This window comes from Panthera pardus, unplaced genomic scaffold (assembly GCF_024362965.1).
Source record: "Panthera pardus isolate Hobbes unplaced genomic scaffold, ASM2436296v1 HiC_scaffold_6, whole genome shotgun sequence".
NCBI classification, from domain to species: domain Eukaryota; kingdom Metazoa; phylum Chordata; class Mammalia; order Carnivora; family Felidae; genus Panthera; species Panthera pardus.
Genome location: NW_026526991.1, coordinates 15,190,187 through 15,205,691, shown reverse-complemented (window position 1 = coordinate 15,205,691; position 15,505 = coordinate 15,190,187). Strand labels below are relative to the sequence as shown.

Genomic DNA, 15,505 nt, shown 5'->3' with positions numbered 1-15,505 from the left:
TTGCAGAGCTTACATTTGAGCAGAGGACTTTGGTACAGCAACACGCCGCTGGTAAGAAAGGGTCTGCCCATTTTCCCTAGAGTTACTACCTGGAGACCCCCATCAGATAATCTGTCTAGGAGGTGGAGGCTTTCAGGTGGAAAATAATAACAACTGTATCGTTTGGGGGGCCAGACGCTGCTCTAATGATCCCATTCAATCATCACAGACCACCATTGAGGCATGTGCTATTATTATTCCCAATTAAAGATGAAAAACCGAGGGGCGCCTGGGGGTGGCTCGGTCGGTTAAGCGTCCGACTTCGGCTCAGGTCATGATCTCACCATCCCTGAGCTCGAGCCCCGCGTCGGGCTCTGTGCTGACAGCTCGGAGCCTGGAGCCTGTTTCGGGTTCTGTGTCTCCCTCTCTCTCTGCCCCTCCCCTGTTCATGCTCTGTCTCTCTCTGTCTCAAAAATAAATAAACGTTAAAAATAAAAAAAAATAATAAAAATAAAATAAAACAAAGATGAAAAACCGAGGCATGGAGAGGCCGAGGCTATTTGCTAGAAGGTAGCAGAGCCAGCTTCAATCCTAGGTGGCGTTGCAGCTCATGCACAGTAGATGTGTAGGGAGCGTGTGACAAGGCACCCAACATGTGTGAATCCAGCTGAATGAGGTTGGTTCACATTATGGTTGTTGGGTCAGTTGCTGTGCTTGCTGTTTGGCTTCTAGAATGCCGAAGGACAAAGGATTATATTACTACATTGATTAACAGATAGGCTTCAGAACAGTACGCAGAAAATACTTTAATTTTCTTTTGGAAATAGCTTTCTGGCTCTGGTATAAATGATATGTCTTTGTCATAAAAAGTTCAGAAATACAAAGAAGAAAGTTAAAAATCATGGGAAAAAAAGAAAAAGAAGGAAAAAATGGACAGAACTAGAGTAAATAAAACTCCTTTAAAAAAAAAAAAAAACACCAGAAATCCACCAAACTAGTTATAGCTATTATCTCCATATTTTTAGGCAAATTTACATACTTATATACATATTTAGCTCTACGCAAAGCATTTTACACAAATGGGATCATATTATACATGAAATTCCAAAACCCATTTTCAAAAACTTCTTCACTCCAATACAGCGTGGAAATAAAGACCACCACCATTATTCTTTGCAAGTGTTTAGTGTTCCCGTGTATGAATTACTATAATTCATTTCACCAGATCCAATTGAAGGACATTTAGGTTGTTTCCCAAAGTCCTATGTGAAAAAAAAATTACCAAGAGCATCCTGTATACTTCTGAAAAATTCACAAGAATCACTTTGGGTAATAATCAGAAGATACGATTTCTGGGAAATCACAAGGAATTCACATTGACATTCTGATATATATTGGCAAACTGCCTTCCCAAAAGATTGCCCCAGTTTATGCCCCACCGTGACACACATTCATCATGACTGAATTGATAAATCTTTTTTAATCTGATAGGCAAAATAATCCCAGTAATTTAATTTTGGGAGGCTTTTTTTGTTTATTCTTTAATTTTCAGTATATGTTTACTGTCTATTGGCATTTCTTAGAGGATAACCTATGTAAGACTTCTGGTTTCAAAGAAGAGAGTTGTTTCTGTGCAAAGAGGTCCATCAGAGCATTACTTATACTAGTTAGAAACAACCAAGAGAGGAATCAATACACCAATTAAGATACAAACATGTGTTGGAATATTTTGTAGCCACACAAAAAAAGATGTTTTGGATAAATATCTAATAGCATGTGGAAATGATTATACTATAAAGTTTGAGGAGCTTTTTAAAGTTTATTTATTTTTGAGAGAGAGAGAGAGAGAGCAAAACAGTGTGCATGACCGGGGTTGAGGCAGAGAGAGAGGACACAGAGAATCCCAAGCAGGCTCTGCACTGCCAGCACAGAGCCCGATGTGGGGCTCGAATTCATGAACCAGGAGATCATGACCTGAGCTGAAATCAAGAGGCAGACGCTCAACTGACTGAGCCACCCAGGTGCTCTAAGGAAATTTTTTCAGGAAAAAAAATCAAAATGCAAAATAATTTACAGAAAATTCCAACTCTATTGAAATACATATGTTTAGAAGAAGAAAGATGGGAAAAAATTAGACTAGAAAGGAAATGCAAGAAGTTGTTAATGTGGATGACCTATGTAAGGTGGAATTTTGGATTATTTAAATTTTCTTCCTTATACATTTTTGCAGACAGTGAATTTTCTAATATATGGAGCTAATATTTAACACTTGGTTGATGCATTCGCTATTCTCACTGTCTAGAGGTCATTCACCCACAGATGTTTAACATTATCATTAAGGATTTATTTCAGTGTACAAAACGGACATATGCTTTGATTTATCCATAATACTAAGGAATACGCCCATTAGTGCTGGCACTGTATTAGAGGCCAGATCCTGGCTTTTGAGGAGTGTGCCCCTGGAAGGTGAGAGGAGGCATTGTGAGCAACATCTACAGCATAAGAGAGACGAGCACGTTTGCTGAGATACGGGAAAACCTTCTACAGGAGGCAGTATTTCAGCCCATCCTGGAAGAAGTTGGATTTTATATGTAACAGTTGTCATTCTCCCCTCTGACTCTATAAGACACAGGCGTTTATTGTGGAGGATCAGAAAATGTGGAAGATAACAGACATTTACAGGGTTATTGTCACATGTGGGATACTGTGTTAATTTCTTATATGGAAAAAATCTTACTTAACCCCCAGAAACCCTATAAAGCTGGACGTGATGACTTTGTGTATTTCAAAGGCAAGGAAAGGGAGGACAAAAGAGATTAAATGAGTGAACACTGGGTACGTGGTTGGGAAATTGGCAGAGGCAGCACTGGAACCCAAGTTGGCCTGGTGCTACAGAAGAAAATAAATTAGTGCTAAGCTCATTCTTTCAGCTTCTTTTTCCCCCTATGCATGAAGCTTTCTCTGGTCTTCTTGCGACCTGCACCACTGGGTGGGTCTCACTCAAGCATGATTAGCACATAGGTGCTAACTGAAGGCATATGAGTGGGTGAGATCACCAGGGAAACATGCAGAGGGGAAGTAAAAAGGACCTGAGAACAAATCCCAAGCAACAAAGATGGATATGCTTTCCCAGGTCTGGACAGGGTGGAGAGCAGGCAGCATGGGGAAATTTTCACAGTGATGGCAATCTTGGAGCTGGATCTTAGAGGATGAGAAGTTTGCTAGCTGGAGAACAGGGAGCCAAGTGTCCTGAGCAAAGGAAGGGAACAGCATCTGCAGAAACATACGGGATGCAAGGGATAACACGGTAATTTGGAAAACCAGCAAGTGATTTTAGTATGGCTGAGCATAGAGATTATGTGTGTGAGTGTGTCTGTATCTTTGCATGTCTCTGTGTATATGTGTGAGTGTATCTGTGTGTCTACGTGAGTGTGAATATATGCTTAGGAAGTTAGCCTGATGATACAGAATCTGGAGAAAAAGGCAGGGGGCAGGGTTCAGCTCATTAAAGACTATGTATCCATGTGTTAGTTGGTTTTCCAGAGAATCGGATATATCTATATATATCTATCTATATATATATATCTATATATAGATATATAGATATCTCCTATTGGTGTTCTGCTTCTTTGAAAAAACAGAGAAAAAAATAGAGAAATTTATTATGGGGAATTGAGTCATGTAAATTATAGAGGCTAAGAAGTCCCACAGCCTGACGTTTGTGAGCTAGAGACCCAGGAAAGCTGGTGGTGTTCAGTCCAAGTTCAAAGACCTGAGAACCAGGGGAGCCAATGGTGTAAATCCCTGTCTGAGGGCTGAAGAATGTACGTCCCAGCTCCATCAAGGAGGTGGGGGGGAAAGTAGTGAATTCCTCTTTCCTCTACCTTTTCTTCTATTTGGATTGGACGATCCTCAACCACATTGGGGAGAGCAATCTACTTTACTGAGTCCACAGATTCAAATTCTGATCTCATCTGGAAAGACCCTCAGAGACGTACCCAGAAACAATGTTTAAACTGGGCACCTGTGGGCTGCTCAAGTTGACAGACACATAAAATCATCATAATCCTTTATAGAAGGTTTGGAATTTTATGGAGAGTCTGGAAACAGAGTGGAGAGATCCCTGAAGGCCAGCTAATTGGTACAAACTTTATTTATCTGGAAGGCAATGGGGAGCCTTTGAATTTTTTTTTTTTTCAAGAAAGGAATGACAAGGTCAGAAATGGGCTTTTGGAAGATCCTGGACTGGATGGTTTGGAGAAGGAAGAGGCAGGAGAGAAGAACAGGCGGTAGAACATTATAATAGTCAAAGTGAAAAGTGATGAGTATATGTACTCATGTACTACGATGGTAGCTACAGAGGGTAGTGGTTTGTTGGGGGTGAAGGGATGAGTGGATTGGGGATGATCGATAGGAGAAACATCAGACGATCTATGGGGTTATCTGGGAAAGTCCATTTGAACCAACAGTTCGAACTCATGTCCTTCCTTCCTTTATCCACCCATTTACAGCACACATTTACTGAGTGACTGTTTTGTGACAGGCCTATGCACAGTGAACCCCTTGGCCAGTGTGCAATCTAGAAACATTATCATATTGCAACCACCTAGTGTTAAAAGGGCCCAGAAATCAACAGCTTCAGAATGGGGGTAGGCAGGTGAAGTCCCCAGGTGGGTACTGGGGGATCTGGACTACCTTTCTGTAGGAGGGGACTTCTAAGCTGAAGGAAGACGGTCCCGAACCTCAGGCAGAGACATTGTGTGGGAGCTGGGAATCCCCTGGTGGGAAGGGTATCAATTCTGCCCTGGTGGGTGGAGACAAATAAACAAGCCCATGACATTTGATACAACTGCAGCTAAGTCATGCATACATGTGATCTTTCTTTAGTCAAAAACCAAACCTCTCATCCGTGCAAATTTACCCTTTTAAGGCTGAGCTGTCTGGAACTACATGCACCATGATGGTAAAGTGGGACTGGAGCCTTCCCTCCAGCCGACCACCACCCGGGCCTTTGAAGGATGGGCGCAGGGTCGTCCTTCTGGCTATTGAAAAGAACCTAGTTCATGTGCCCTGGTGGCAGGTGGCTCAGGTCCTGAGATTCAGCCTTCTAGTGGTATCCATCGCCCTGGCCTCTCAGCTAGCTGGCCCTGTTTCTAACCTTCCCTCCACGTTGAGGCGAACTAGGGCTGAGAGAGGGCCGCATTAATTGGTATGGGGACCCAAAGGTGGGGGAAGGGTAGAGGAAGAAAAAAACAGGCTTTGCGTATGAAAGAAAAAAACAAACTGAAATCCGAAACTCAGGGGCAGGAAGTGACCCCAGGCAGACACTTTGTGAACCACTGGCGGGTAGCACACCTCGGTGGGTGGGGGTCACCTGCCCAACCTACCACCCTCCCGTCCTGGTACCAAAGCCAGGAGACTGAGGGGCAGGGACAGCAGCAGAGGGACAGTATCCGCGGCTGTTCGTTCCCACAGACCCCCCGGTAATTGCCGTGCAGCTGCCCCCTACTTCCTGCAGCCTTGGTCACCGCCGGGGGCGTGTGTGAGGGGCGGGGCTACGTGGAGCAGAGGAATCTAAAAAAAAAAAAAAAAAAAAAAAAAGGGCGAGATAATTAGCATCCTCTAATCCCATTGGCTCTCCGTCGGCCCTGCTTTACATACGCCCGCCCTGCTGGCTGCCAGGGTGTTGCGGGGTTCGGCAGGGTTTGCAGCCGCCGCGGTAACTGCTGCGCTTCAGTGCAGGGCGGGCTGGCGCTCTAGCGAACCTCGGGCCGGGAGCCCGAAGCCGGGAGCCGGGAACCGGGAGCCTGGACCCCGGAGCCAGCTGCCGGCAGAGCTGCTGCTGCGGCGGCATCTGAGTCCATTTCCGTCCTACGAACACTGAGGCCGGCGTCCGGCGGCTTCTGCGCTCAGCAGGGCCCAGGGAGGAGCGGGTCAGACACTTTTTATTTTATTTTGGAAGAAAGGGGCGAGTCCCGGCGTGAGCTTTCCTCCCGGCCTCGCTCGCTCCCCAGTGCGCCCCAGCTCCCGCCCGGGCTCTGGAAGATGACTTCGGGGTCTGCCCGGTGTCTACCAGCGGCGGCGGCGGCGGCGGCGGCCCGGGGAAGCAGCCGAAAGTAGTTAACACTTGGTAGTAGCGGCTGGTGGAAAAGTGAACCGAAGCAGCGCGGACTCGGCTCTCCCCGCGCGCCGGCTCCCGCTGCTCTCGCTGCTCCTTCCCTGGCGGCCGCAGCATGAAGTGGCGCAGCGATGGCCAGGAGAGGTAAGAAGCCTGTGGTGCGGACCCTGGAGGATCTGACGCTGGACTCGGGTTATGGTGGCGCGGCGGACTCGGTGCGCTCCTCCAACTTGTCCCTGTGCTGTTCCGACTCGCACCCGGCGTCTCCGTATGGCGGGAGCTGCTGGCCGCCTCTAGCTGACTCCATGCACAGCCGGCACAACAGCTTTGACACCGTCAACACTGCCCTGGTGGAAGACTCCGAGGGGCTGGACTGCGCCGGCCAGCACTGTTCGCGGCTGCTGCCGGACCTCGACGAGGTCCCCTGGACCCTCCAGGAGCTGGAGGCGCTGCTGCTGCGCTCGCGGGATCCCCGGGCAGGCCCGGCGGCCCCCGGCGGCCTGCCCAAAGACGCGCTGGCCAAGCTGTCGACGCTGGTGAGCCGGGCGCTGGTACGCATCGCCAAAGAGGCGCAGCGCCTGAGCCTGCGCTTCGCTAAGTGCACCAAGTACGAGATCCAGAGCGCCATGGAGATCGTGCTGTCCTGGGGCCTGGCGGCGCACTGCACGGCGGCCGCGCTGGCCGCGCTGTCCCTCTACAACATGAGCAGTGCCGGCGGCGATCGCCTGGGCCGCGGCAAGTCTGCGCGATGCGGCCTCACCTTTTCTGTGGGCCGCGTGTACCGCTGGATGGTGGACAGCCGCGTGGCGCTGCGCATCCACGAACACGCCGCCATCTACCTGACAGCCTGCATGGAGAGCCTCTTCCGGGACATCTACTTGAGGGTCGTGGCCTCCGGACTGCCCCGGAGCTGCAGCGGCCCTGGCCCGGGCTCCAGCTCCGGCCCAGGCCCAAGCTCGGGCCCCGGCACGGCCCCCGCGGCGGATAAGGAGCGGGAGGCGCCGGGAGGGGGAGCGGCGAGCGGCGGCGCCTGCAGCGCAGCCAGCAGCGCCAGCGGGGGCAGCAGCTGTTGCGCCCCGCCGGCCGCCGCTGCTGCCGCAGCAGCCCCACCGGCAGCAGCCGCCAACCACCACCATCACCACCACCACGCACTCCACGAGGCGCCCAGGTTCACCGTGGAAACGCTGGAGCACACAGTCAACAACGACTCCGAGATCTGGGGGCTCCTGCAGCCCTACCAGCACCTCATCTGCGGGAAGAATGCCAGCGGTAAGTGGCCGCGCGGGTGCCGCCTCCTCCCACCCAACCCCTCCAACTCCGGTTGCAAGTTTGCCTCGCACCCTCCCCCCCGCGTCGTTCTGGCCACCCACTGCTGTCCCAGGCCTCTGAGAGGACCGCAGAGCTGGAGGCGGCCCGAAACTCGTCTGTTCACCCCCGCGCTCGGAATCCGCGTACTTTACGCGCGCGGCTCCTAAGGTTCCGAAGTGCCGGAGAGCACAGTTCTGCCCCTACTGCAGGGCGGGGCGGCGGCTGCCGCCTGCTGACTGTGGGAAGAACCCATCACCATGTGGGGGCACAGGTTTGATCATTTGCCCCTAGTACGTATTTCTGCCATAGCCCTGTGCTTTGTTTTGTTTTGTTTTTGACCTTGAAGATGCCAAATTCTCGGGCGCAGGACTTTGGCTGCTTGGAATTACGGAAGAGGTGCATTCCTCCTACTGCCGCCCAGTTCTCATACTTCCCTGCGCCCTCCGGGACCCTATCTGGGCGCGGGTGTAGGAGAGGCCCCGCGGCCGTCAAGGCAGAACAGTGGAGAGATCGCTTGGCCTAGAAACAGTGGGGGAGAGGTGTGTGTGGTGAGAGGGTCGAGCGGGAAGACTTCTAGGTCCCAAGTTTTCCCGGGGCAGTTTTTGGAGGCTAGAGCGCACAGCTGGTGGGTGCTGCTCGACGGACACCCCCTTCCTCAATATCCGACCTTCCAGCTCCTGCCTCTCTCCGTTCCCTGTGGCGGGGAGCTGCAGCTGTCACCACTTGCCTTAAGGAGCGCCACTCGAGACCCGGGCAGGATGGGAGTGGGGCGGGGTTCTGCAGGGGGCTGTCAGTTTAGGGCGTCGTTTCCAGCAGGTTCGGTCACCCCCTCCCACAACCCCCGTTTTGGAGGCGGGAGCTGGGTGGGTTTGAACCTGCAGTTCTGGCGGTGGAGGGGGTGGGGCTGGGGGCTCTTGTTTTCGAGAGCTCGAGCTGGCGGTCCTGCCTGTCTGCGAAAGCCAGAGCTAGACACTTCAAAGCTTCAGTTTTCCACAGGAAATGGTAGAAGCGTAACTGGAGACTCTAAAAGCGAAATAAAACTTTGCTACATATTCGGTGGTTTGGCCGGAGATTGCGTGGTTGGAGCTGAAATGCAGTCTTTCTGGGTAGATTTCATTCATGTTGCTGCCTGTCGGTTTCCCGGGGGCTGAAGGAAAGATGCGGCGGGCGCGGCCCGGCCTCTGGGGGTGCCAAGTGTGTGCTTGTGAGTGTGTGCGTGTGTATGTTAAATGTGTCTGTGAGTGTGCGCAGGAGAGGGCAGGCGCGCGGGGCTCCAGCAAAAGCCCTTTGGAAACTGGCCCTCCAGCTCTCGGTCCTTTCACCTGGTTTTGATCATCGTTGGGGGAGGAGAGGGAAGGAGCAAAGTGGGCGTGGGGGTGGGGGAGGGGCGGGATCGTGACTTCCGCGTTGATCTGGAGACTCTCGAGGATCTCCTGGCCAGAGCCCTTCCCACTCTGCTGCCAGTCGAGGGCGCAGAGGCTCCCCCTTACCTCCCCCCCAAACACACATGAAATCCTGACCGAGGCGGAAACCTGCAGGAGAAGGTTATTATTGATTGGTCTTTGCATAAGCTTCTTCAGAAGGGGGAGGATTCGCCTGAAAACCCCGGGACCTGTGGATTGGACTGCTCTGTGTATGGAACTCTACCCCCCCCCAAAAAAAAACAAAAACAAAAACACAGAAGGGCTTAATTTTCCTCCCACCAGGTGCGCCCACCTCCCCTGATCGTACCTCTCCCATTACAATCATCCTTAATTCTTACTGGCCCACCAAACCTTTAGCTCCCTGCTGGGACTGGACCTTCCTTTTAGTAATCTCTCACAGTGTTTCCTTCCGAGTAAGGAGCATCCCCTTAGGGGGCGCCAGTCTTGGGATCTGGGAATCTGGGCAACCTGCTCCACCCGCGTCTTTGCCATTCTCTTGAAGTTAAGACTTTAGCTGACTCTCCTTCTTGGGCCTCAAGTTTCTTCATCTGTAAAATAAGGGCGTCCTGTAGCTCTGTCTGTATTAGTAACCTCTAAATTTTTTTCAAATTGGTTTTACTTTTATGATCTTTAACATCTTTTAAAGACAGTGTTTGTGTTTATCCTTTTCGGAGTGAGTATAATTTAAGGAAGGAGAAGACCACAGAGTTGGTTTTGGGCAGGGTGAGTGTGTGGTGATTGGGGTTTGCAGCCATCCTGGCGTTTACCACACCACAGAGTTTAACTCCTGGGTGTCAGGGCCCCTTCAGCCATTTCTTAGTATGAGATATACAGTAATTTCACTGTGATCTATCTCTTTTCTTTGAGCTTGTTCAAAATGGCAGGTCATTTATGCAGAAGAGAAAGGAATGAGCAATTAATTTCTTAGGTATCTGAAACATACATTAAACATCAAACCTATTAAACTGTTTTGCATGGCAGTCTTTCTGCTCTGCCGGCCTTATTAAGGAGCCCAGTCCTCACATGATCGATTTTTTCCCCCTTTAACTCCGCAGCATCACTTATTTCATTTGTGAATTCATTTATTCGTCAATATTTATTGAGCTGTTAGTAAATTTAAGGACTGCGCAAATATGCAGTACACAGGTAATAACAGCCAACATATATCCAGCGCTATTCAGATGACCCATTTGATCTTCAGCGTTCCCTTGAAAAGCTACTGCTGTTATCCCCATTATACAGAGGAGGAACTGAGGCACAAGGAACCTAACTGTTTTGCTCTTAGGCCATCCAACCCAGTTGAACAGAGACCCTTTACAGCCTGACAGTCTTTCTGTCCCAACACATTACTCTTGTTGTTTCTTTCAAACTGAACTGGGCTGTACTAGATTATTACATTTTTATAATCTCTACCAAAGTCTAAGGGAGCACCTGGTACACAGCTGGAGCTTATTAGATGTCTGTTAACACCTAGCATATAGCAGATGCTGAGTACTATTTGTTGAATGAATGTAAGAGGCCCATTAGCAGATGCTGAGTACTATTTGTTGAATGAATGTAAGAGGCCCATTAAATCTTTGGGATTTAAAATTTACCCATCAGCATCTATAATCAACTCTCTAAAGGCCTCTGAAGTCAGACTTCCTGGATTTGAATTTCAAGGCTGTCCTGTTCTAGCCGTGTGTTCTTAGGCATGTTACCTAACCTCTCTGAGCCCCATTTTCTTCAGCTGTAAAATAGAGGTAATCATTAGGATTAAATGAGATTACGTGTATAAAGGCATTACACTCTGGTGCCTGACACATGGTAGGGGCCAAAATGGTCATGGTAGTTGTGATAATCCAGGCACAGTGGTATCACACATCTTTATCTCATCCAAATGAACTCCTCTCTGGTGTGGACAGAGCCAGCAAGGTACAGGATTTTACTTGGATCCCCCTTCCCAAAATTCCCAAAGTCAAATAATTCATTGCACCCATCTCACGGATTGGCTCCATGGGCTCAGCCCCCACTGCCAAGGTCACAAAAAGATTGTTTTGGTCAAAAGAAAGTAGCTTATTTTATTTGCTGTATTTTTTATTTTTTTAATGTTTGTTTATTATTTTGAGAGAGGGAGAGAGCGTGAGCAGGGGAGGGGCAGAGAGAGAGGAAGACACAGAATCCGAAGCAGGTTCCAGGCTCTGAGCTGTCAGCACAGAGCCCGATGCGAGGCTCGAACCCACAAATGGTGAGATTATGACCTGAGCCAAAGTCTGCTGCTTAACCAACTGAACCACCTAGGCACCCCTTATTTTTAAATAAGCTGTATTTTTAAATAAGCTGTATTATTTTTAAAAAGGCATGCTTAGTGAAGTGCTAGGGAACTTTCCAGGTAATAGAGTTCAGAGGTATATGCATTTGTTGAAATGGCATTGCATTGTAAACTTAAGAATGTGTGTTTCACTATATTTTAAAATGTACTTTAGTAAAAACAAACAAACAAACAAACAACAAAGACATTAAGAAAAAAAAGATAGACGTCCTTGACTGAAATTTTGTTGTAATGCAGAGAGAGTTTGAAGGGAAGACTGGAAGAGGCAGTGTGGTGTGATGAAAGGGATAAGGACTTTATACTGGGAAAGACTTAGCCTTGTATATCAGCTCTGCTGCTTTCCAGCAAATGACTTAATTTTGCTGAATTTGGTTTTCTCATCTGCACAGTGAGGATTACCAAAACAAACAAAAAAGGCATTAAAAAAAAGGGAAGAAAATCCAAATCTACCACATACAGTGATTAAAGGATTAAATCAGATCAAGTATGTGAAAACACCTGTCACATAGTAGGCACTTAGCAATAATGGCTTCCTTAAAAAACTGATTATTCAGGCTGCTGATTTTGAATAGTCTCTTTCATTCAAGAATCCCAAATCACTTTATAAACATTAATTAACATGGGCCCCAGCCCCGGCAACACTGGCTTGGTGGGTAGGATGGTTTTCAGGTCTTTTTCTTCGCCGTTGCCCCCTTAGATTCTGTTGTGCACTAAATGGCTTACTCAGCAGTTTTCCTGTCCCCTATCTGGTCATGCTGTTCCATGGTGCAGTGTTGCTGTGCTGGACAAAAATGTCACAGAAGAAACCTAGCTTCTTCCAAAGAATAGCAAAACTATCTCAAGAGTCAGCCACGGCAGCGTCTGTGCTCACAGAGCACGTTTTTAATTAACTAGCTGAATGTAAATGAAAACTTGGAATTTGGGTCAGTGGAGGGTTATTTGGTTTCCTATGCAGACTTGCCAGTTCAGTGCTGGGGCATTTGCAAGTAGGGTGTTTCATGGAACAGAAAATAAAAATAACAGCAAAATAAAATGAGGAGGGATCAACCCGGAGACCTGGTGTCAGGAGCCGCATGCTGATGGCTTTTGAATAGGAGGAAGGCCTCCAATTCTGGGTCTATCATGATTAGTGACCTTGAGCCAGGCACCAAAATCACCTCTAAAATTGGTCTGATTATCGTCTACCGAGAGGTCTGACTTCGAAGTCAGGCACACCCATAACTTGCAAGCTTTCCTATCAGTAAAATGGGTATTCTAATAATAGCTACAGTTATGTAGTGCTTATTACATGCAGGCATGGTTTCTCTTTATTATAATCATTATAATCACATTCGCTGTTATAAAAGACAACCCCCAAATCTCAGGAATTTAACATAATAGAAGGTTGTTTCTTACTTGCTAAAGTCTGATTGGGAGAGGAGTGATGGGGGAGGAGAAGGAGGGTCAGTTAGGTACCAAGATTGATGTGTTTGGCTTTCTTTACCTTTTAGTATGTGGCCTTCAGGGCCATACTAGGACATTCATCTAGCTAATAGGTAGAGAAAGGAGAGAGTAGAGATCTTACGAAAGGTGTTACCGGCTAAGCCTGAAAGGGATCTCCATCGTTTGTGCTTATATATCCTTGGCCAGATGTGCCAGGGTTTCTCCAGCCACCAAATATCTGTGTGTATCCTTCTTCTCTCACTTAAAACATGTTCCCCTTCCCAAGGGAGGACACTAATATTCTGTGCAGTCATTGCTTGCAGAGGAAAGTTGAGGATCTTTGGGTGAAGCTGAGTTCTAGCCACTGGATTGTGTATGGCTTCTCATGGTCCAGGGAGCCATGAGCCAACAGAGACATGTTATCTGCCCCTCTGCATCCATATTTCCACATTGGAAAGGGCAGGGTAGCCGCAGTAAAATTCCCATTAAGAAAAAGCAGTAGTGGAAGACACACACAGGTCACTGGGTTAGTTCTTCTGAAACCTTGGCAAGCAGGCACTGTGTAGTTGTGCCCTGGAAATGGGTGATGTTCCTTGCTTAAGCCCTGAGTCTGCTTCTGGGAGAAATTTCCTGGTTTCTTGTTCTCCATGCTCCTGGCTCTGCCTTGTGGTGGGAGGATTGTCTTTGTCCATTTTTTTTCTTGGCCCTTCCTGAAGCAGGTCCTGAGGGGTATGACCAACCTGAAGCTCTAAATCTTTTGTAACCTAGTTCCTTCCTGCCCTTGAACTTCTAGGGGCCCAAGGATTGTTTTAATGCTGTAACGGTAAAAGATTTTTAAAATGCACGCTTAGAGATGTTGCCAATGCAGTTCTCTTAACAACTTAGTAGGATTTTCATCAGTGACATCGAATGTGACGATAGCCACACCCATAGTCATTTCCTAGAGCTAATTATCAAACTGGATTATTTCTTCACTTTCTTACCTGGATACCTTTCTTTATCTCCCCTTAATGACAGCTACCTTGCAGCCATCAGGCTTATGCGGAAGCTTATACCCTTAATCTGATCATTTGTTTCACTTAAGTCTTCTCAGTCTTTACTCTTATTGTTTGGGGTCTAGAAATCATTGTCTTTTTCAGCTCCTCTTTCTTATTAATGCCTTGCTAAACTCAGCCAGGAGCAATAAAGCAAACTATTACCATTTTTTTTTTTCCTAAACATCTTTCTCTAGAGCCTATAGGCTCAGTTGGCCCAGTTTCTGCCTCTGAGTCGTCCTAGGTGACAGTTAACATTTTACCACTGTCCAACATGAGGCTGTCCAGTTTCCCAGGTTCTACTATCTGACTTCTAAGCCAGGACCACATATTTAAGCACCCCACTTCTGGTACCAATTTCTTTAGTAGTCAGGGTGATGGTAGCTGTTAGACCAGATCAACCATAACATCTTAGTGGCTAAACACAAGAAAAGTGGTCGTCTCATTCATGTTGAGAAAAGTTGATGCCAGGGCAGGGAAGTGCTTTGTTCCACAGAAGTTGACGGAGGTTCTGCCTTCTGGAACATTTGACTCCCCAGAACTTCCATGCTCGGGGACAACAGGAGTGTGGAAGAGTGCAGGAGGTTTTTATAGGACAGTCTGGATGTGAGTATATCAACTCCTTCCACATTCCAGTGACCAGAGCTCAGTCACATGGCCTCACCTAGAAACGAGGGGGCTGGGAATTATGGTCTCTGGCAGGGTAGCCATTCCCAACCACAATTCTAGATTAGAAAGTTGAGGAACAAAAAGTTTCAAGAATCTGTCTGAGGTGACACAGCTCACAAATGGCTGGGTCAGATCTGAACCCAGGCAGTCTGGCTCTGGACTGCCCCTTAGGATATTTGTGAAGATTAAAATAATATAAAAGAAATGACACAGTGTATACAAAGTGTCTTTCCCAGTGTCTCACGGTAAGTAAATACTTTATACCTATCATGCTTTACGTTTATTATTATTGTTACTGTCATCCTAATCCGGAAGTGGGGTGTGGTGTAGATTCATGGTGAATCAGTATGAACCTTTTAGGCATGGGAAGAATATGAATCCAAAACGAGTGGGTGCCCTCGGAAAGGTGTATTATGTACCTGTCTCTTCCCCTCCAGCACCCCTTGCAGAGGGGCTAACACTTGCTGGGCCAGGTAGTGTACTAGCAGGGCGTTCCAGAATACTTCCCGCAGTCTTCACCCCATTCTTGTGAAGTGCGTGTTTCCTCTTCCCATTTTACTGGGGAGGAAACCCAGGCTCAGACAGGTTCAGTGGCTGGCTGAGTTGCCACAGGTACTGAGGGGTAGAGTTGGGGTTTGGGCTTCAGAACCTGTGCTCTCTGAAGGGCTACAAGCACCGTGGTGAAGATGAGCCTCTGAGGGGATCCCAGAACAGCCCAAGGGGTGTGTGGAGTGGAAGGCACAGCTTGCCTTGGTGCTGGTGCTCCTGGTTGAGGATTGCCCTTCATGTAGTATGTGATCCCAGCTCTTTTCTCAGCTCGTGCTGGTTTTCCCCATCCTGGCTGCCCCGTGAGGTTGCTGTGTAGCCTCTTCAGCCGAGGCCTCGGGGCGGTGGGTGGCTTTGTGGTCTCCAGGGGACAGCTCTGTCCATACCCTGCCTAGCTGGGTCAGTAGACTCAGTGCCAGAAGGAGGGCGGGCCTTCTCACTAGAACTGAGTGCAGAAATCTGTGGCATGATGGAGAATTTGTTCTGGCCCCCCTGAGAATCCCAGGGCTGGAGTTTTCTCAGACTTTAGAGTTAGTGGACCAAGGTGTAAACTCTGGTGACCTCGGGAAAGCCAGGTAACCTTTCTGAGCCTGGGTTTCCTCATCTGTTAAATGACGATAATGGTAGTACGTCCTTACGGTGTCATCGGGAGGATGAGTTAGTTCATGTAGAAGTCCCTAGAATAGGTAGTATT

At 48.2% G+C, this 15,505-nt stretch overlaps 1 protein-coding gene across 3 annotated transcripts in view; it reads left to right on the top strand.

Moving 5' to 3' along the window:
* Positions 1–5,669: 5,669 nt before the first annotated feature.
* The window catches only part of ABTB3 (ankyrin repeat and BTB domain containing 3), a 315,349-nt gene continuing 305,513 nt past the window's right edge, over positions 5,670–15,505 (top strand). For 2 of the 3 annotated variants that reach the window (XM_053895843.1, XM_019446694.2), the window contains exon 1: positions 5,670–7,366. In XM_053895843.1, coding sequence (XP_053751818.1) covers positions 6,229–7,366 — 1,138 coding nt within the window. In that variant the 5' untranslated portion in view covers positions 5,670–6,228. The remainder of the gene's footprint in view (positions 7,367–15,505) is intronic. The other variant, XM_019446693.2, reaches the window with a different exon arrangement.